This window comes from Acipenser ruthenus, chromosome 1 (assembly GCF_902713425.1).
Source record: "Acipenser ruthenus chromosome 1, fAciRut3.2 maternal haplotype, whole genome shotgun sequence".
NCBI classification, from domain to species: Eukaryota; Metazoa; Chordata; class Actinopteri; order Acipenseriformes; family Acipenseridae; genus Acipenser; species Acipenser ruthenus.
The window spans coordinates 81,897,693-81,918,694 of NC_081189.1; the positions used below are offsets into that span (position 1 = coordinate 81,897,693).

General features: G+C 42.0%; 1 protein-coding gene across 1 annotated transcript in view; it reads right to left on the reverse strand.

Annotated features, from left to right (window-relative positions):
• LOC117420837 (synaptopodin-2-like) overlaps nt 1-21,002 on the reverse strand; it is a 53,395-nt gene that overhangs the window by 22,046 nt on the left and 10,347 nt on the right. The window contains exons 2-3 of the mRNA XM_034034519.3: nt 7,626-7,777; nt 1,397-2,238 (exon numbers count right to left, since the gene is read on the reverse strand). Coding sequence (XP_033890410.3) covers nt 1,397-2,238; nt 7,626-7,777 — 994 coding nt within the window. The remainder of the gene's footprint in view (nt 1-1,396; nt 2,239-7,625; nt 7,778-21,002) is intronic.

The window sequence follows — 21,002 nt, forward strand, 5'->3', positions numbered from 1 at the left end:
TCCATCCATAATTACATACATACACACACCTATATTTATTTGCTTTTCAACATTAAAAAATTAATTTTGATTAACTTTATTGTGATCACCGGTCTTGCACATTACTGCCTACACACCCCTTGCTCATCTATCGGTCATGCTTTTCTGTAGGCACTAATTTTACAATATGATGAAATAAGATGATGGCAACATTTCCAATTGGTATTATGCAGCTCCTCAAATTTGCATCCCAGTCCTCATAAATGATGTGTCAGTTTCAGACTTTCCAGCATATCAATAAGTAAAATAGAACGAGACATATTTCAATCGGTCTGATCAAACAAAATCAGCTATTAAAAAGTGCCAAGGCTACCTGTGAATCTATTGACAATTTTATACATTTTTTAAATGACTTCCTAGGCTATTAACTTTAATCCTCAGACACAGCTAACACTGCTGCAAGAAATGTATTGCTGTTTAGACAAATGATTGATTTATAACACTTGTGTATTTACCCTTTGGGAATTCTTTAATTTCCCTGTAACTATAACTTTTGTAACTCTTTCCATTTAAATTAAATAAACTAAATTGTACACATACATGCATACCATACTTTTACATATTGGTGCAAATGGTGCAGACATATAAATTTTAAAATAGCCTTGGAATACAAACTAGGTTAATAGCAGGCTAGTTCATGGGGCTAAATTTGAAGCTGCTGCACTATTTCATAACTAAACATGCACCTTAAAGTTACACATTAACTGACTAAATTAAGTTGCAAGTAGACAGTTTAAAAAGCCCCCTTCCTTTTTTTTCAATAAAAAAAGTTTTCTCATAGGTTTTCAGACTAACCTCAAGATCTAGAAGGCAGGAGAAATGGGGAGTTCACTTTTCACTGCGGTCAAGACTTGCAGTTTTAAAGGATCAGATAACTAGCCAGGATTACACATGCTGGTGTCTGTCAAACGCTTCTGCAAGCATCATCAGCCAGCCGAGTGGCTCTCATTTTATTCTTATCCCCACCAATCAAGCAACAGAACAGTCACCTCGCACACCCTCTTCCAATAAAACCCACAGACTGGGAAACGATTTTGCTAGGAAATAAACACATTCCATCATTGTGTCTGTTCCTATCTGCTTTGGCAAATCAATACCTATTCAAGGGCCAAAAAGCAATCGAAAAAAAAAAATATATATATATATATTTATCATCTTATCTTCAGTCTTAACTTTATTGGGATGCAAAATTCTCTATCTTTTTTTTTTTGCAAAGAGTGACGCGTACAATGTGGAAATACATCTGTATTCTTAAAAATACTAAAAACAGATGCTCATGCTCCTTTTGTATAAAACAAATCCCCATAGCCATTCAAAAAACCAACCAGCTGAAATGAATGGGATCTGTTGTACTTACTGGAGTGCCTTGCCCGGTGCTTGTTAGGTCTGCTGTGATCCTTCTCTGACTCTGAATCCCTCTCTTCTTCTCCCTGCTCTTCACCCTCTGATGAAACTCCAAAGGAGACAGAAGCAGGAGGTGCTTCAATGTGCCCTCCTTCCACTTGAGAATCACACCCACTCAGACCAGACTCAGACCTGCACCCCACTACCACCTCCTCCCCTTCCTGGTGAAGCTGCTGGTCCCAGACAGAGTACTCTTTGGTCACCTCCACTTGGCCGTACGAGGAGGAGGAGCTAACCAATTCGTCTACTCCAAGCACCTGTCTTTTGACCCGAGACAGCTGGACAGACTGGGTCTTGATGGTGCGGATTGGTTCCTGTCTGTTACTCTCTGAATCGGCTGATTCAAGGTCTTGGCCATCCTCTTCTTGATTTCCCCTGAAAGCGCTGCTTTTCTCACCTCTCATAACACTGACAGCAGTTGCCTGGGGGTCTCTGTGTTTGTGATCTGAGAGGGACAATTGGATCTCCACTACTGCTCCGGGGTGGAATTCTCCCTTTTGTCTGCCTCTGCTAGGAGGTTCTAGGGTGCATCTCTCTCGTAGGTGTTCCATATCTGTTCCAGGAAATCTGGGGTTGCCCTGTCTGGTGCCCCCTGACAGGTCTGTGTCGCTCTCTGTCTCTCCATAGTAGGCTTCATCTTGAGACTCAGAGATGTAAAGCTCTCTTGGAGTGGGGGCCTTGCAGGATGGCCAGATCTGCAGAGTCGTGCTCTCAAGGCCCACACAGGCACTGGTTTCACCAAAGTATTCCTTCTCAGAGCCAGGATCGGAGAGCTCATGTAATCCAGAAGAAGACCTGAACCAAGAAGAAAGTCATACTTTAAATTGTGTGTGACAAAACCTTAAAACTAGTAGGTGAAAGTGGATGGTAAGTACAGGGTGATTAGAAAGTAAGTTTACCACATGAGATATGGTGTGTTGATGTGGCAAACTTACTTTCTAATCACCCTGTATATAGAACAGTATATAGGTTCTGTATTTTGTTGCATTTTTGGTCATGATAATCGCAGGACAAGACTAACAGCAGCAATAAAAGGAATGTGCATAAAAACTAGGAAGGCACACATAACAAGGAAGCGTAAAAGGTTTGTAAGCTGTCCAAAGTGCTGTAACTCACCTGGAGGGACCTGCGGAGCTCATTCTTTGAACAAAATGGGACAGTTGGGCCTGGGCCATGAAATACATTTTACTGTGATCTAATCTAGAACTCATTTGACTTTTTTGCAAGAGAATATAGGTATACAAGCTGTATCTGTTTTGTTATAAGGACCAAATATGTCAGTAAATATTGATAGAGGAGTGAACTTTTTTTGTGTCTGTCTGTAATCTGCTAAGGACCCAATATATTCTTGTTCAAAATAAGAACTATCCTGTAAATGAGCTCAAGAAAAAGTAAAATGCTAATTACTTTACATTGTATTTTATTTCTAATGGGGATTTTTCTGTTTTTTTAAGATTGGGTAAGAATGCTTTTATCTAGGGGCTCCCGAGTGGCGCATCCAGTTAAAGTGCTCCGCGTGGAGTGCTGGATGTGCCCTATATTATTATTATTATTATTATTATTATTATTATTATTATTATTATTATTTGTTTATTTAGCAGACATCTTTATCCAAGGCGACTTACAGAGACGGGTGTGTGAACTATGCATCAGCTGCAGAGTCACTTACAATTATGTCTCACCCAAAAGACGGAGCAGAAGGAGGTTAAGTGACTTGCTCAGGGTCACACAATGAGTCAGTGGCTGAGGTGGGATTTGAGCCAGGGACCTCCTGGTTACAAGCCCTTTTCTTTAACCACTGGACCACACAGCCTCCTTGCCTCCTATAGCCTGGAGATCGCAGGTTCGAATCCAGGTGACCGTGACCGGGGTTCCTAGGGTAGGTAGGGCTTAGGTCGGCAGGGGAATCCACGGTTCACGGTTCACCACGCATCAGCGACCCCTGTGGCCGATAGGGCGCCTGTGGTTCTGCAGTGGAGCCGCCAGATCTGTGTTGTCCTCCGGCACTATAGGTCTGGTGGCCTCACTGTGGAGCCGCAGTGCGAAAAACGGATTGGCACATTTCGGAGGACGTGTGTTTCAGCCGCCGTTTCCCGAGTCGGTGTGGTTGCGAGCGGTGAGCCGAGGACACAGATAATAATTGGGCATACAAAATTAGGGAGAAAAAACAAGTGTACAAAAAATTGGCGATGTAAAATGTATTTAAAAAAAAAAAAAAGAATGCTTTTATCTTTCTATTTTTACAGATCCAGAGGTAAAAAACAAAAAAAGGATAATAATTTGTTTTCCTTCAATGTCCTTAATAACTGCTGTATAAAACATCAGCATCAGAGTGAGCTGCACTGTACAGTCATACACAGAAATGATTGTTTTCGCTTATATTTGAAGCGAAATTACAGTTAGATAAAGTGATCTTTAGATTTGAAAAAAAAATTAATCCCTACCTTATTTTAACATTTTAATTTTATCTGTAACTGAACTGCAACTGGAAAAGAAAAATGGCTGTGTCATATTTTAGAAGGCAATGAAACTGCCAGCTGCTGCCTAAAAAAGTAGAAAACTGCAGTTAGAGTGGGTGTAACGAGGTAGCAGAAATGGAAATGTTTATATTCACAGTCCTTTTGTGTTTAGAATCAGTCTATACCCCCCCCCCCCCCCCCCCCCTCCCCCTCCGTGCATATGATGACTGTAACCATGAATAGGCTGATTTACTAAGGAATTATTGCAGGCATTTTCACCCCCTTTAAAATGTGACTTATTACAGATCCCAATGTGATTTTTTACTTTTTTAATTTAACAGTATTACCCAAAGATGTCTATTACATATATAATTCCAAATTGGGTTGTACAGAAACAGATATCCAGAGACTTCTCATGTTAAATGAGAATGGACCCAGAACCACTCGATGTGTTACTGGCTCATTTTGTGGTTAAACCCACAATGATTCGCTCAATACAACAATTAGTCAGTTTAATACTTTATTAAACATCAAATTCAGCATGCAAATACGAAAAATTGCGCACAATTACCAATTTCAGAGACAATAGAGTGCGCAGTCTTCATTCCTCTGGTCCAACAAAAGAGCTCTATGCAAGCCTTTTTATACCTAACCTTTGGTTACATCATTCTTCAACAATTCTTTCTTGTGTAACTTTTTTCCAGTGTAGCTTGATATCCTTTCAGTCATTCTAATAAACATACTCACAATTCATGCACTTGACACACACAACCTGCTAATAAGATATATTTCTACAAGAAGAGTACAAGAGACAGACAATCTCCACATATCATACCCAAATAAGGAATGCGGCCATGTCAGTAACTTTCCACAAGCTTGTCTTTTCATTGAGAACGTATAACATTTTAATAGAAGAAAAAGAAAATACACAAAGCATAGCTACATATAAAACAACAAAAACATTATGACATGGGCTTAGAACAAACTCCTGAGTTGCACGCCAGTGGGTGTCATTTTATGGTAATTAAGGAGGTCCTATACTAATATTTCGTATGTCGCTCGTTGTAAGAACCATGCTATGAGTTAAACGTACATTGCATTAAAAGGGGTGTTTACAACAACTTTGTAAGATTTTAGAATGACATCACAGAAATATTCTAATTTTACTTACCTAATCGTGTCAACCCAGGTTTACAACAGGTGGAGATGAATCATTCTACTTGTCACCCCTGCTCTTTTTCTATCTTAGAGGATGATTAAATGTCATTATTTGTTACCTGTGTCCCCATAAGATTCCCTTGTAGAACAAAAGAGATTTGTTACAGATTTGTACAAAAGATGTGCCAATAGGATACCGCTACTATTATTTCCATTGACATTTTTTTTTTCGAGCTACGTACTATAAATATGTTTTTTTTTTGGTGGTTACCACCTCCTCACTTAGCAGTATCAATACTGTAGCTTCAGTGTAATATGAATTTCAAATTAAAGCAAATTATGTCTGGTAAAAGATATACGATGTAACTCCAAATCAATTTTATTATACTATGATTATAATAAGAGAAGTACATCAACAGCGGGATTCAATGCTATGATCTTAATGCTTTACTGATTGAACTACATGGAGACTTGAGTTTGCTGCTGAGATTTCAGTGTTATACTCAGACTCAGAGATCTATCTCGACTCTTGTAATTCAAATTTATATAAAAAATGTACACTATAAACAGATTAACCTGTTTTGAGATTATCCAGATAAGCCTGTTGTGAAATTCCTGAGAATGAATTTTTGACAATCGTGAAGAAGCACTGATGTAGCTGTGCCCTTTCCCTGGTTGGCATACTGTGGCAGGGCTGAGGACTGCCCCTGTAAATAGTGTATGTGTGGTTGGGTTTGTAAATAAAAATTGGTTGCTTTGTAAAATATAATGGATTTCTAAAAACACAGATCAGTGTGACTAGATATACTGCCTAATTGAAACTAAATGTCACTTGCATAATTGATGATCAATTAACACTGGTCACCTGTCCTTAAAATGGGGCTGGAAAGCCAGTCCTTTGTTCTTCTTTTGTTTGGTGTTTGTTCCTGTTCTTGTGTACCAGCATGAAGATTCATCCCTGCGTGGATAGCCAAGGAGAGTTAACCAGGAGGACCACAGTGTGTTTAGGGTAGGGATTAATTTAGGGGAATTTTTTTATCCCTCCTAAATTTATTTAGTTTGTGTAGGGAGAAGGTTCCCTTTCTTTTATTGGGAGCAGCGCTTAGCCCAAGCTTGGCCACCTTTTGTTTTGTAGCTGTTTTATCCACTGTGTTTTGTTTTGTGTTTTTGTAATTATGTACACATGTGTGTATTTCCTTCTGCACAAGGGCTATCATTGCTGGTACCCTAGTGGCGGCACTACAGCTGCCTGTGATTTAAATAAAACCTGGACGCCTGAACGTCGTTTCAACTACAAACCCTCTGTGTCTCTCTCGTCTCTCAGTAGATACCCACACGTTGAGTCCTGCCAAGGCAAGACAAGACCACCCACCTGAGAGAGACATGGAGGTAGCTGAGATTTGGCCTTTGGATCCCAGCCCCCTCTTGTGGCTAAAGGGGAGAAAATACCTGGAGAAGAGCCACTGCTGTGTCCAGAGTCATTGACGATATTCCTGGGGAAGGTTCCCCTGGTGGAGGAGTAAGGGCAAGCCACCTGAGGCGCTGCTGAGGCAAACAGAAAAGGAGGGGCTTGCGTCCCAAGAGTCGGAGAACGGGCAGCCTACCCGAGAGTCAGAGTGCGAGGAGTTGCCTGCCCGAGAGCCAGAAAAGGAGGAGCTGCCTGCCCAAGGGCCATAGAGGGAGGAGCTGCCTGCCCGAGAGCGAAAAAGGGAGGATTTGCCGTCCTGCATGCCCAAGGGGGAGGAGCCACTGTGCCAGAGTGACAGGAACTGCCATCTGTAGGAGCAGTGGAGCTACTGTGCTGCTCTCAGCATCCCCTGGACATGATGCTGAGAGGAGCGCGGCGGAAGCCAGGCAGCACCCCTACCATCTCTGCATTCAGAGGGCCAAGCGTGTTGTTGCCAGTGCAACTGCTGGAGTGCCCTAGCGCTGTTGTTGCCAGCACCACTGCTCGAGTGCCCAGTGCTGCTGCTAGTGGCTGCTGGAGTGCCTCGCTCCAGTGCCACTGCTGGTGTGCCCCTCGCAAGCAACGCCAGCAGTAAGCCAGGGGCTTTCACCAGTGCTGGGGCTGTCCTCCGGAGAGAAGCCCCAAGAAGGGACAAAGGGGGCTCTGGGTGTAGGCCGGGGGTTAAATGGGCACCCCCTAACAGAAGCCCAGTGGTCACCATGTGCGTTAAATAGGCGCCCTTGTACAGAAGCCCAGTAAACAGCCGGGAGCTAGTCCAGGTCAAGGGGATCCAAGGGCACTATGGATCTTGTGTGGACTTTGGACCGCTTCTAAATCCATTTGAGCTCAGATTGACGCAAAGCTTAAACTCCACACATCAATATGGGAAGCTGCTGAGTGTACTGTCTCTCCATTGTGGATAATTCAAGGACTGTCTCTAGAGCTGCAAACCATAATCTTCATGTGTTCATTTAAATGAACATTACGCAAGGTGACTTCACTTCAGCTTGGTAGCAACTACAACTTCTAGACAGATGTTTTGACACTACAAGAGCCTGACTGAAAATTGGTAAAGTGGACTAACAACTAACAATTGTGCTTATTTTTCTCATATTTACCGTTTCACAAGCAATTGCAGGCTGTCAGCCAGGCTTTCAATGATAGATGTGGCTTCAGAGTGTGAAAAGTCTGAACAGGGCTCTCCATTTATTGACACCAACTCGTCTCCTTTGCACAGGCCAGCAATGCAAGCCCTGCCTCCTTCTTCAATCTGGCAAAACAAAAAAAGTTTCAGTCATGTTAAATTTTTAAATAGACACCTCCACTATTTTAATAACACTATAAAGTACATTAACTAACAGTATTTACACATGTGTTGCATTATTTATTAAATGCATGAAGCAACATTCTATGAGCATGAGAATAAGTACTAGACAAGTTGCTACTATACTATATGTTTTCCATAACTTGGTTTTATTCTCAGTCACAGAATGTATTTCTATTCCAGAATCAAAGATTGAAAATGTCAAGGTCAGTAAAGTCTGGTATTAAGAATTGACCAGTATAATCATTTGATAGTAAACATGCAATGGCAATTCTCTACCATGTCATCATTTTGAAACACATCCACATCATAACACATTTATTCAGAACAAAATATTTAAATATTGGGAAAACTAGATCCTCCATTCCTAAAGAAATAGCAAAAGAAACTAGATACATCTTGAGCCCCTTAGATCAACTAGACCTTATTGCAACTAATGTAAGAGCATCTAGTGTGTATACTTTGCCTTTGCCTTTAAATGAGAGATGGAAGTACAGTACATTGGTCTCAGATGTGTCTTCTTCCAAGTGTCACATCTTTTTTGTCATGTGAAATGTTTTTTGTCATGTGTTCTATTCATCACATTAATCAAGTAATATACGAGTCTCCAGATAATAACTCCAGATATTTACTGAATATGTTTTTTTTGTTGCATTTTATTATATATTATACAGAACTAACACCCAGGCAGTTCAGGTTAATTTAAACCAGGGTAACCTCCACCCTTGTGGTTCTTAAGTCCTAAGAAGGTGGTACAGCTGGAATAACAGTAACACCTAACAACACAAGCCTGCTCTGCTCATGTGGCTTCTTTAAACAGAAGAACAAGGAGTACCTTGCTTTTCCTAACATTTACAAATATGGAATGGTATGTATGCTCTGTTTGAAATCTAGTTGGAAACAATGCTAACATTCAAGCAGATGTGCTTGGATGTTAACATTGAGTTCCATGACTGAGGATTACATTTAAAAAAAAAAAAATCCTTTAAAGTAGTTATTAAAGTGTTTAGTGTGGTGGGTATGTACAAATTCTTTCAACAGTTTTTTTATTTATTTTATTTATTTGTAATGGGCTACTGCTGCTTACAAATCTTTCAAAGTGAAAAAGGCATTGTGCCGAGCAGTCAGCTGAGTGAAAGGGGCAGGTTTTCTCAGGAAAGAAATTATGTTTGCTCTGAACAGCAATTCATTTGTTTATTCAACTGTTTTAAAAATTAAATTAATGTACTTCTGCACATCAACCAGGTATACGTTGGCACCTATGCGCTGTCGATATACATTTTCTATTGCAAAAATAACAATCAAGAAGAGACCTCAGCCGACCAGGTAAGCATGTTCAATTACCTCAGTCACTTCAGCAGACGGGTTTTGTTATTCCTGTGACAGTGGATGGTACAAAAACCCAGGCGCTCCTGGATTCAGGGTGTGGTCAGTCCCTAATACAGGATAGCCTAATCTCACCGAGGCATAAACAAATATTGGGATGGGTGCATATTAAATGTATTCATGGGGATGTTCATTCTTATCCTAAGGTTAGCATAATGGTGAAAATTGGCCAGCAGGTGACGCAGGTGCAGGTGGGGTTGTGTCCTCAATTGCCAGTACCGGTAGTTCTGGGATGGGACTGTGGGCAGTTCAAGAGTTGGTTGGCTGCCCTGACGGCCCCGTCCTCCCTATTGGCTAAGAAAGAGGAAGTAATTGGAGAGATCTTTCCCTTTCGCGACCCGGAGTGGTTTTGTCATAAATTTAAACCCTGTAAAACTAAACGGGAGCGCTGGGCTGCTAAGAATGAGGGCTGGCAGTGGACGGGGTTTGAGAAGTTTCAGGTGGGGGCGATTGGTGAAGAGTCAGGGGGGGAGGCCGCGGAGCCAGCGCAGGGGTCTGGTTCGGCTGCCTCCGCTCAGGACCGACCTGATCCCAAGCTGGAAGCCATGGGAGCTGATTTTTTAGCTCGTTCCTGTGACTTCTGACTCGAGCAAGGGCGTGACGACGTGCTGGGCAGGCTCTTTGACCAAGCAGCGGTGGTTAATGGTCGGGTGGTCGAGCCCAGACGCGCCGCCACGTACCCTCACTTTGAAATCGCTCGAGACCTCCTGTACCGTGTTGACAAATTGCCCCAGACCGGGGAAGTGCGTCACCAGTTGGTGATTCCTCAACCCTTTAAGGAGGATTTACTGTGGCTGGCTCACGCTATTCCTTTGTCTGGTCATCTGGGAAGGGATAAGACTAAAGCAAGGCTTGTGTCACGGTTCTACTGGATGGGGCTGGATGGTGACGTCAGACGTTTTTGCGAACGTTGTGGGGAGTGTCAGAAAGCCAGTCCTAGAGCCATCCCACGAGCCCCACTGGTGCCGTTGCCCCTAGTGGAAGCTCCGTTTGAGCGTATTGGAATGGATTTGGTTGGGCCGCTGGAGAGGAGTGCGGCGGGAAACACACACCTATTGGTCATTCTGCATTACCCCAGGCTTCCACGGGCTTTCGCCATTCGAGCTGCTGCATGGGTGAAGACCCCGGGGTGTGCTTGATCTGGTCAGAGAGATGTGGGAGGAACAGCAAGATAATTCGACTAATACAGTCCAGTATGTGTTGGACCTGCACAAAGGTCTTGAGTCTGTTGGAAAATGGGCGCATGACAATTTGCTGCAGGCTCAGCACAGACAGGAGACACAGTACAACCGAGGAGCCCGGTTACACACATTTCAGCCGGGGGATAAAGTACTTCTATTATTACCCAGTTCTGAGTCGAAACTTCTGGTTAAGTGGCAAGAACCTTTTGAGGTTACACGCCGGATTGGGACGGTGGATTATGAGATCTGCCAGCCGGAGCGACGAAGAGAGAAACACATTTATCATGTAAACCTCTTGAAGCCCTGGTTGCAACAGGAGGCGTTGGTAGTGGCGCAGGCAGATGACGTCACAGACCTGGGACCTGATGTTTCTGTGTTGGCGAAAACAGGGTCGGTCCAGATTGCAGAAAATCTGACACCAACACAGAAATGTCAGGCTCAGGCACTGGTGATGGAATTTCCTGATGTGTTTTCTCCCGTCCCGGGGCAGACTCGAGTAGCCCATCATCACATTGAAGTTGAGCCGGGGGCGCCAGTTCGCCAGAGGCTGTACCGTATACCTGAACGTAAAAGACAGGTAATAAAAATGGAGATTGATGAGATGCTGAGACTGGGGGTAATAGAAGAGTCCCAAAGTGACTGGAACAGTCCTATTGTTTTAGTGGATAAGCCAGATGGGTCAACTCGGTTTTGCATTGACTTCAGACGAGTTAATGAGAAATCGAGGTTTGACGCTTATCCCATGCCCCGGGTAGATGAGTTGCTGGAGCGTCTAGGCACGGCTCATTTTATGATGACACTGGATTTGACGAAGGGGTACTGGCAGATACCCCTGACCCCAGAATCCAGAGAGAGGACGGCGTTTTCGACTCCCTTCGGGTTATACCAATTTAGGACCATGCCTTTTGGGTTGCACGGAGCACCAGCCACTTTCTAGCGGATGATGGATCGCGTTTTGCGGCCCCATCAGCAGTACGCCGCTGCTTACATAGATGACGTGGTTATCCACAGTGAGGATTGGCCGAGTCATCTGCGTAAGATAGCGGCGGTATTGCAATCCTTGCGGGAGGCTGGGCTCACTGCTAACCCAAAGAAATGTGCCATTGGGAAGAGTGAGTCGGAGTATTTGGGGTATCGAGTAGGGAGCGGCCAGATCAGACCGCTGATTGCTAAGGTGAAAGCCTTGGCTGACTGGCCGGTCCCTACGACCAAAACCCAGGTGCGCTCTTTCTTGGGTCTAGCGGGCTATTATAGGAAGTTCATTCCGAACTTTGCCACGCTTGCTATGCCTTTGACAGACCTCACCCAGAAGGCTGCGGTTCAGTGGACGGAGCGGTGCCAGAGGGCCTTTCTCGCTCTGAAGCGAAGGCTGTGTAGCTAGCCAGTGCTATGCAGTCCTAATTTCAGCAAGCGGTTCACCCTGCAGACGGATGCGTCAGAGACAGGTCTCGGGGCAGTGTTGTCTCAGGAGGTGCGGGGAAGCGAGCACCCGGTCCTGTATATCAGCAGGAAGCTCCTTCCCCGTGAAAAGAACAATAGTACCATCGAGAAGGAGTGTCTTGCAGTAAAATGGGCAGTCAAGTCACTCCTGTACTACCTCCTGGGGCGTCACTTCACCCTGGTGACAGATCATGCCCCCTGAGCATGGCTTCACCAGATGAAAAATATCAATGCCAGAATCACCCGGTGGTACTTGGCCCTGCAGCCCTATGCCTTCAGGGTTGTCCACCGAGCAGGAAAGCTCCATCTAAATGCTGATTTTTTCTCTCAGGAAGGCATGGGGGTGTAGGATTTCGAATGGACCGGTGGTGCCATTCTGAGGAGGATGTGTAACAGGGAAAGATCTGGACTGGCCGTCTGACATGTGCACAATGCTGCAGGAAGGGGGGCGGCAGTCCCGGAAGAGGGTGTGTGCGCTTTCCCCCTCTCTGAGTGGCTGGGAGGCGGGTTTTAGTGGGATTGCTGAACCTATAAATTAATACTCTGCTGTTTCCTCAGATCTGCCCCTTTAGACCGGAACAATGAGCAAGCGGTCTTGCTGCTCGGCAAGACTACAGACGGATGGGAGACAAACTTCCGGAAAGAAAATTAAAGAAAATAATCTAAAGAAAGAGAGAGAAAGCGGGGAATCCTTGGGCAGCCCCTGATATTGTTGTAAAGTGAGCTGAGGAACAGCCTAGAGTAGGACGGAGGCCCAGGTCGTACGAATAGCGGCAACTGGGGAAAATCACGCTGCGAAGTGCAGCACATTTATTTTGTAGTTTTCATTACTGTGTTTTATTTTCCCTGTTTCTTTTTGCCTTTTTCGTTTTTCATTATTTTTGAGCACCTGCGAGTGCCCCTGAACTGTATTGAGTACCCTGCCGTGGTATTCTCTTAGGTTCTGGATACCATAGCTGGTAGCCAGACCACGGACAACAGCGCCCTCTATGGACTCAAACAAATCAGTGCAACTCACAGGAGTAAAAATAAAACCGAGCACCTGTATGGTGTTTCAACTACAATTTCTGTCTCCCGTGTCAGTGAATACCTACACCCTTCCACACATGGTCACCAACACATTCAGCAGGGATGGTAAATGCAAATATAAAATTACAAGCTCAAACGGTTTTGGAGACATGAAACCACTGTCAACAGCAGCTTTATAAAATAACTGTCACAAAACTGTCTTTGTAAATTCATACTAAGTTGCTCAACAGGCAAAGTATGATTTCTTTGTACACTTTTAAATCCAGTAGGCTTACATCTCAATTCTGGAATCACCAATTGTATGTACTGATCTCAGTCCACCGCTGCAACCCCCGCATTGACTTCGAGAAACAGCGGCAGACACACGTCCTCCGAAACGTGCCCTGCCAAGCCATGTTTTTCACACTGCAGGTCCACAGCGAAGCTATAGTGTCAGAGGACAATACAGATCTAAATGACTCCACAGCAGACCCGCAGGCGCCCAGGCCGGCAACAGAAGTCGCTGGTGCACGGTGAACTGAGGATTACCCTGCCGACCTGAGCTCTCCCGACCTGGGTGGCGCTTGGCCAGTTGGGAACATCCGGTCACGGTCGGCAAATGACATAGCCTGGATACGAACCAGCGATCTCCAGGCTATAGGGCGCATCCTGCACTCCAAGCAGAGCGCCTTTACTGGATGCGCCACTCAGGAGCCCCTATACATCTCAGGACTTAATAACACTCGCTGAGAACACTAAGAGAAACGTATCTAAAGATTAGCATTAGCAATAGATCAGAAGATACTCAGTTACTACAGTACTACAGTCACAAATATCTGGCAGAAGCAGCCTCTCTCAGTGGTGAGATGTGATGAGTACTCACCCTTTGAGTTTGTGTTTGTGTGTGAGTGGAGTGGAGGGGGTACTAGTGTGTTCGAATGGATGGGGGGGGGGGGGGGGGGGATATATATGTGCGGTATGTGGCATGTGTGAAGGATCAGGAAAATAATCAAAGATGCTCTCTCACTCCCAACCACTTGTCTACATATCTGCACCAGGCTTTGGTCAGCACTGACTTGAGGGAAGTCTGCAGCTACTCAAATGGCACCTATTGACCAACACTTCAGATCCAACAGACAGGAAAATTAAATGACAAACTAGCCAATTCAGACAAGTACTGTAACCCTAAGGTAGTCAACAGTGGTAAGGGCATACAAGAAAGATATAGGGATGTACTGCATTCCAAAGTGACTGTCAGTCATCTCTGTTTTACAGATACTGCATCTTTGCAAGTTAATTACAGTAAAAGAAAACCTTTATCAGAAGTAAACAAGATCCCTATGTGAAGTACATTTTTTGCTCACTTCAGCTGAAACCTTTTGTCAAAAGTGAAATCCCCTTTTATGTGTTAGTCTTTCTTTCTTTCTTTAATGTCCAGTAACACATGGCAACACTAAGCATTTACAAGAAAACTGACTATAAATACAAATCCCAGAAGTAACTCTGTGGCATAAATTCTCACCACAGGTCACTACAGGGGGCACAATAACCCATCTGTGAAAGATTTGTCTGTCCTGTGGGCCTACATCATTTAAAGCAGCTGTTATGAACAATTTCGTAAATAATGTGTACTGTATTCTTTACACCAACGTAGAAGGATAGACATAGTCATTGTAAGTGTCTAGAAAAAGTATTTGTTGACATTTATTTTTATTTTACATTTACATTTTCCTTTACAGTTGTAGAAGGTTTGTTTTTTTAAATGTACAGGTATTCTGTACTATAATATATGAAACTGTACTATACACTATGATACTGCCAACAAGCTTTAGTACCCCATTGTTTTTGACAAATGTATTAGCAGTTTTAAAATGTACTGCCTGTGTTCCAAATGCATTTGAGGGGATCAACAGGGTGGAGCAGCCCAATGCACAGATTTGGCACTTACTGTGTACCTTGTGTGATGTACTGCTGTTAAGGATTCTGACTCCTGTCAGTGAGATGAGATGAAGTTAAAAGCTCTACAGTATAAACACAAATGCAGATGAGCCTGGCTCTTTGGCATACTGGTTAAGATGCTCACTTGTTGTGTTTGTGGTTAGCAGTTCGCACCCAGCCTCCCACGGTTAAACTTGCCAGTTCAGATATTACCCACTGTACAAAAGAACTAGACAAGCAGTTACAGACCTGCTGTATTGCATTCACATGCAATACCTAAATTACACAGCAAGGGTCAGTCCCGTACCTACTCTCACTGCACTCTTACCATTTTTTTTAGGAAGGCTAGTAGTTTAGTCTTTGCTTGGAGGCCTAAGAGCCAAGTTATGCATTGATTTGCTATGCTGGTCTATTGAGAGTCAATGCATTTCCTCACACCAGTTCCCTCTAACTTTGACAAGGGGTACTACAGGATCCCACTGCATCACATCCCAGCTGGACAAATAGATGACTAATTAGCTATAAACTAAAATAGTTCTTCTAGAAAAATATGTAACATAGTTGTGTTTGTAGATAGAGTATTATTAATGACACTTGACATCATAAACTACTGCACACGGTCAATAAAAGTAGCTCCAAGAAAAACTCATCCTGGTGTATTTCAAGGTACAAATATTGTACAGAATCATATGGCAAATTGCCAGCAGTACCATTAAAACAACATGAAGATGGAACCGGTGACAGACCCAGTTTGATATTTCAACGAGATGAGATCGAGTTTTACAGACTGATGGAAATGTGGCATAAATCCTATTCATGGCACATAACAAAATACAAATAAAAAAGAGAACATGATAAAAACCTATTTATTTTTACAAATGTTTGGATTTTTTAAATTATTGTATTTATTTTTACTTAAAAGGAAGACAACTGAATCAAAAATACTTTTCAGTATGGGGAGTGTAACCCTGTCAAATTCTTATCAGCAGATCTAATAAGTGTCAACAGACCTTCTCCAGCTTTTTCTGCAGAGATTAAACAGAAACCTTTTACATTACAAATGTACAACCAAGCAAAAAAACAATGTATAGCTAATATAGCAATAATAACCTTAACCTTAAGTGTAAATCATTTTTTCACAAAGTTATACTTATAAAATACTCAATTTAAATATAGTTGTGTTTGACTATGAATGTGCTCTTACAAATAATTTATATTCATAGATTTATATTATTATTATTTATTGATTGATTTGGCAGCCCCCAGCATGTTGGTGTCTTTCCCATGTTTATACAGTATTTCCACTGTTTCGTAGTGTGAAGCTTGTTGGGAAAAGGATACTTTTGTCACTCAAAAAACAAATAATTGTGGGAATCAAGTAAAAGAAGATATGTCACTGAATACTGTTGATTGGTTTTCTTATTCAATAATTAAAAGAAAAAGAGCTCAACAAGACGTATAGATAATGATAACAAAGCTAAAAATTACAAAAAGACAAATCAAGAAACACACCCCTTGAAGTGAAGTAGGGTTGTGATAGCCTCCAAATCTAAAACTTTCCCTTAAAGGTGATTTGATCTCTTCATTGTAGAGACCTTTTTCATCAATCACAAAAATGATAGCACATAAATTACCAGAGCTTGGTATATAAAACGGGTCTCTCATTTTAATTAGGTCTTTACCAGGTTCAATCAATGTCCCATTGCTTTTTATTTTGACTCAACATGTACTGGTTTTAAAACTTGGACATATTTTACAATCAATGTTGACTGCAAAACACGTAACTGATACCAATGCAACAGATTGTGTGTCGCCCAGCACTCTTAGATGGCTTCATCAAGTCCAGTTATTTGCTTGTTAAACAAATTCAAATTTAAATACATAAGGTTTCTGATACATTATTATAACAAATACAGTAAACTACAATGTAAATGCTGAACGGCTTCAGGTTTATGTCAACTTTTCTTATTTTCTGTCGCTAAAATGTTCTCAAGTAGTATGTAATAAGATAAACTAGGAAAAACTATTGCTCTATGTAATGCATCATACACATGGGAGGAGTCTTACGCAAACACACTCATTATCATATAATAGACGTACCCCCACCCCCAACTCAACACGACACGACCATCATGACAGTAAAAATAGACATAATGAAGCGTACTTACCTTTCTATAAGTTAGTGATCAGCAGATGTGTCAGCCGCACGAAGAGCACAGCGTGTGGTTTTCACTAACTCTACTGTGCAGAGGGGCTCCCGAGTGGCGCATCCAGTAAAGGCGCTCCGCGCGGAGTACAGGATGTGCCCTACCTGGAGATCGCAGGTTCGAGTCCAGACTATGTCACAGCTGACCGTGACCGGGAGTTCCTAGGGGGCGGCGCACAATTGGCTGAGCGCTGCCTGGGTAGGGAGGGCTTAGGTCAGCAGGGGAATCCACGGCTCACCGCGCATCAGCGACCCCTGTGACCGATAGGGCACCTGTGGCCAGTGGAGCTGCCAGATCTGTGTTGTCCTCCGGCACTATAGGTCTGGTGGCATTGCAGTGGATCTGCAGTGCGAAAAATGACGGTTTGGCAGGAGCACATTTCAGAGAACGCGTGTTCCAGCCTCCGTTTCCCGAGTCGGCGGGGGGGGGGGGTTGCGAGCGGTGAGCCGAGGATACAGATAATAATTGGGCATATTAAATTGGGGTGAAAACCGGGGTAAAATAATTGGCGATGACTAAATTAAATAAATAAATAAATAAATAAATAAATAACTCTACTGTGCAGAATAAATGATTTTTTTTCTATGGGTAAATATCGGGACCTTCTTCCTATGTATGGGGACGTGGAACATTTGCTAGGAAATCGGGACTGTCCCGACCATGTAGGGACTGTTGCCTTTTTACATTTTTTACACAGCCTTTATGTACTATACTGATTTTAAAAGCTATTGTAGGAGGAAAACTACCTGAACTGATTCTTTCTTTGCACCTACGGTACACAAAGATCCAAATTCAAATTTAGTGAGACACATACAAGTTCAGCCAAGAAAAGGAGAATGCATCTTTTAAAATGAATGCTGGGGGCCCTGGTTGTCTGGCCAGGTAAATGCAGGATCATGTGGTGTGCAGGGTGAGATCCATTCAGGGGAGACTCAGGTTTGCCTCCTGGCTGTGAAAAGTATACTATGCTGTGTTATGCACTTATATAAAGGTATAAAATGCAGATTGGCTTGGCAATGGGATCAGAAGAGCCCCATCTGTTGTGGGGAGTTGCTTTGATGAGTAAACATAATTGGGCACTCTAAACTGGTGAGTAAAGTAATTGGTCACAATTGACAAAAATAAATAAAATAGCCAGTGAAAATGTCTGTAGACCTATATTCTTCATAGAACAAAACTGGATCATGTCACATGATTTGTACTGTATGTCAGGATTTGTACAGTTTACTGCTGAACCATTTAATATAAAAGGTGAACTAAAATCTTACTTTGAATTGACTAGTACACTGTTGTGAATAGACAGAAGACAAATACAATGGAATAACCCAACTGTAAAATGCATATCAAAATTACATATGCCATTACATACCTTAAAAAGATTATTTAAATCCATCAATATTTCATTTTTAGAAAATATGCAGATTTTGCATAGCATCTGGCGTCTCTCAACATAGATTGTAACAGCTTCAATTCGCAACGGAGCAAGCAGAGGGGGCAGACAGGTGTCACTACAGTAACAATTTATTAGAAATACATTTTACATAATCTGCACTTTGTATTTGAAATCCCAACTAACATTCATAAGAGCCAGGTGGTCAATATACTGTAAATATGCAATACCTATGAGATATCACCTTGCCGTTAATTTTCTATCTTCCCAGTTTACTTTAAATACCTTTCAGTACTTTTTCACAATTATAAAGATCTTGCCAATCTCCACCGAAAGTTGGTGGCAGTGCTTACATTCATGTAATCCCAGAATTAGCATAATATTTTCTTCCAGTCTGGCAGCAGCAACCTAACAATTTCTGGTGATTCACTGATTTCATTTTGCAGCCATTTGCAAGCTGTGGGGTCGGCTTTTGCACGTACTTTGAACCAATATTCCCACAAAACATTTCAGTCCTATTTTATAGACGTACTTTGATTCATTTTATTTCAGCTTTTTATTCCGGAAATCTCCACAATGAGGAAATTAAAACTTTTTCAGGTAAGGTAAAATGGATCATAATGAAAAAAGAATGCATGTTCAGTGCTCTAAAGGTTTAATTATGACACTGAGTCAAGGCTCTCAGGGCTGCAGGTACCCGCGTCTTGATGCACTCGTCAGGAATCTCTGGTTTGCAGTTGTCTGCATCCCATCCAGGTGGGGGACACAGCTGCTGTACCCTTGAGCAAGGTACTTTACCTAGATTGCTCCAGTAAAAACCCAACTGTATAAATGGGTAATTGTATGTAAAAAATAATGTAATTGTATGTAAAAAAAAATGTGCTATCTTGTAACAATTGTAAATCACCCTGGATAAGGGCGTCTGCTAATAAATAAATAATAACAATAAAATAATAATAATAATCCCTGGGACACGCATCTGTCTGTCAGGTTAAAAAGCTTGACAGAAAACAAAAGTGAGGGTTTTTCAAAAGTTGTGCAATCTACACCTATTATGAATACTCATGGCATGTACATTCAGTCAGGGAAATGATCCATTTACACAACAATGCAACACGTTTCTTTGTTATCAATTAAAACGACTAAGCGGTGGAAAGCAGCAGTTTCGTACAGTTGTTGTTGAGGTTTCAATTTGACATCTCCATCACATAATTTAGATAAGCCAGAATTGTTTCCACTTCGTAAAAGTAGAAACTCAATTAACATGTCAAATGTGCTCTTTTCTGCCACTCGATGTCCACTTCTGTTTCAACTGGAATCAAATAAATACCATACACTTACTGCTGACACGTAGCAGACACACAGCTGAGCTGCTCAGGGGAAATTGCTCAATTTTCAGAAGTTTCTATGTTTTTTTTTTTTTTTATGGAACCATGCCTATAACCTATAAACATTCAGCTCTGTGAGTTGGAAAAAGAACTGCACTTTGAACATGACTTTAGGCAAACCAATGAGCTAGTCACCCTCTGAGAAAATACAATTGGATTTTGCAGTTGCATTATGCTTGGCTGAAGCCAAGTAAACACACTTTATATATCACACACTTTAAAAGATCAAATTATCTCCTTTTTAGGACTGTACAAGGCATCATGCCTCATACAGTCCTAAAAAGGAGATCATGTGATCTGTTGTTAGTTATTGTACATGTACTGACTCCAACACTCGACTTATCAGAAAGAAATGCTTTTGTCATTTGGCTTTAATTACTTTTTTTATATAAAAATGTCATTTTTAACATATACAGTAGGTGGCAGTTGCTGCGTACTGTTAAACAGAATGTTGCTGAAGATTGTGCCTTTGTATGCCATTATTATTCAGCAATGAACCCGGTGTTGGTTATTTGATCAAACACAAAATGTTACATATGGTATAATGGTGAGCACAACTGTATTGTAACAGTTGCCCTATGTTTCTGGTGTGGTGCTGTAGTGTGGAAAATTAACAACAGAGGGTGTTGTTAGTGAACAATCCCAACCATTCAGAATCATGTAAAGTGTATATGGACACGATACTCCAGGATTCCTCCTGGACTCCTCTACATTCCATCCAATTACACCAGTAGCACTCCAAACAGGTGCTGATACTTTTCATTATCAGGTATGCAGTTATGTATTTATTTTAAATGGTTTGGTGTTCATGAAAGGCACTGACAGCAAGCCTCTTCTCACAGAGCAGCACAAACAGTTCAAAGTGAATGTCTCACGCACACAAGCATGCCTCAGGTCCCTGGATGGACCACCCTCTTATGGGGTTAGGAAACACCAGATTGTATAATGGAAGTTAACTATTTAGTGTCTACTGTGGGCCAAGATGAGAACACCAAACCCATTTCAACCTTGGCTTAAGCCAGTTTTGAGACCTGGCTTTTTAAAAAAAAGAAAAATTACAATACAAAACAGACAATATGTTCTCAAACCTACTGTCTAGAAGGTGGCTTTTGAACCATTACAGTATTTTGTTTTAGCCTGCATATAACTGCATATAAAGTGCAAAGTACCTATGCTTATATAGTAGTATCATATATAAAAACTAATTTATTTATTTATTTATTTGTGTATTAA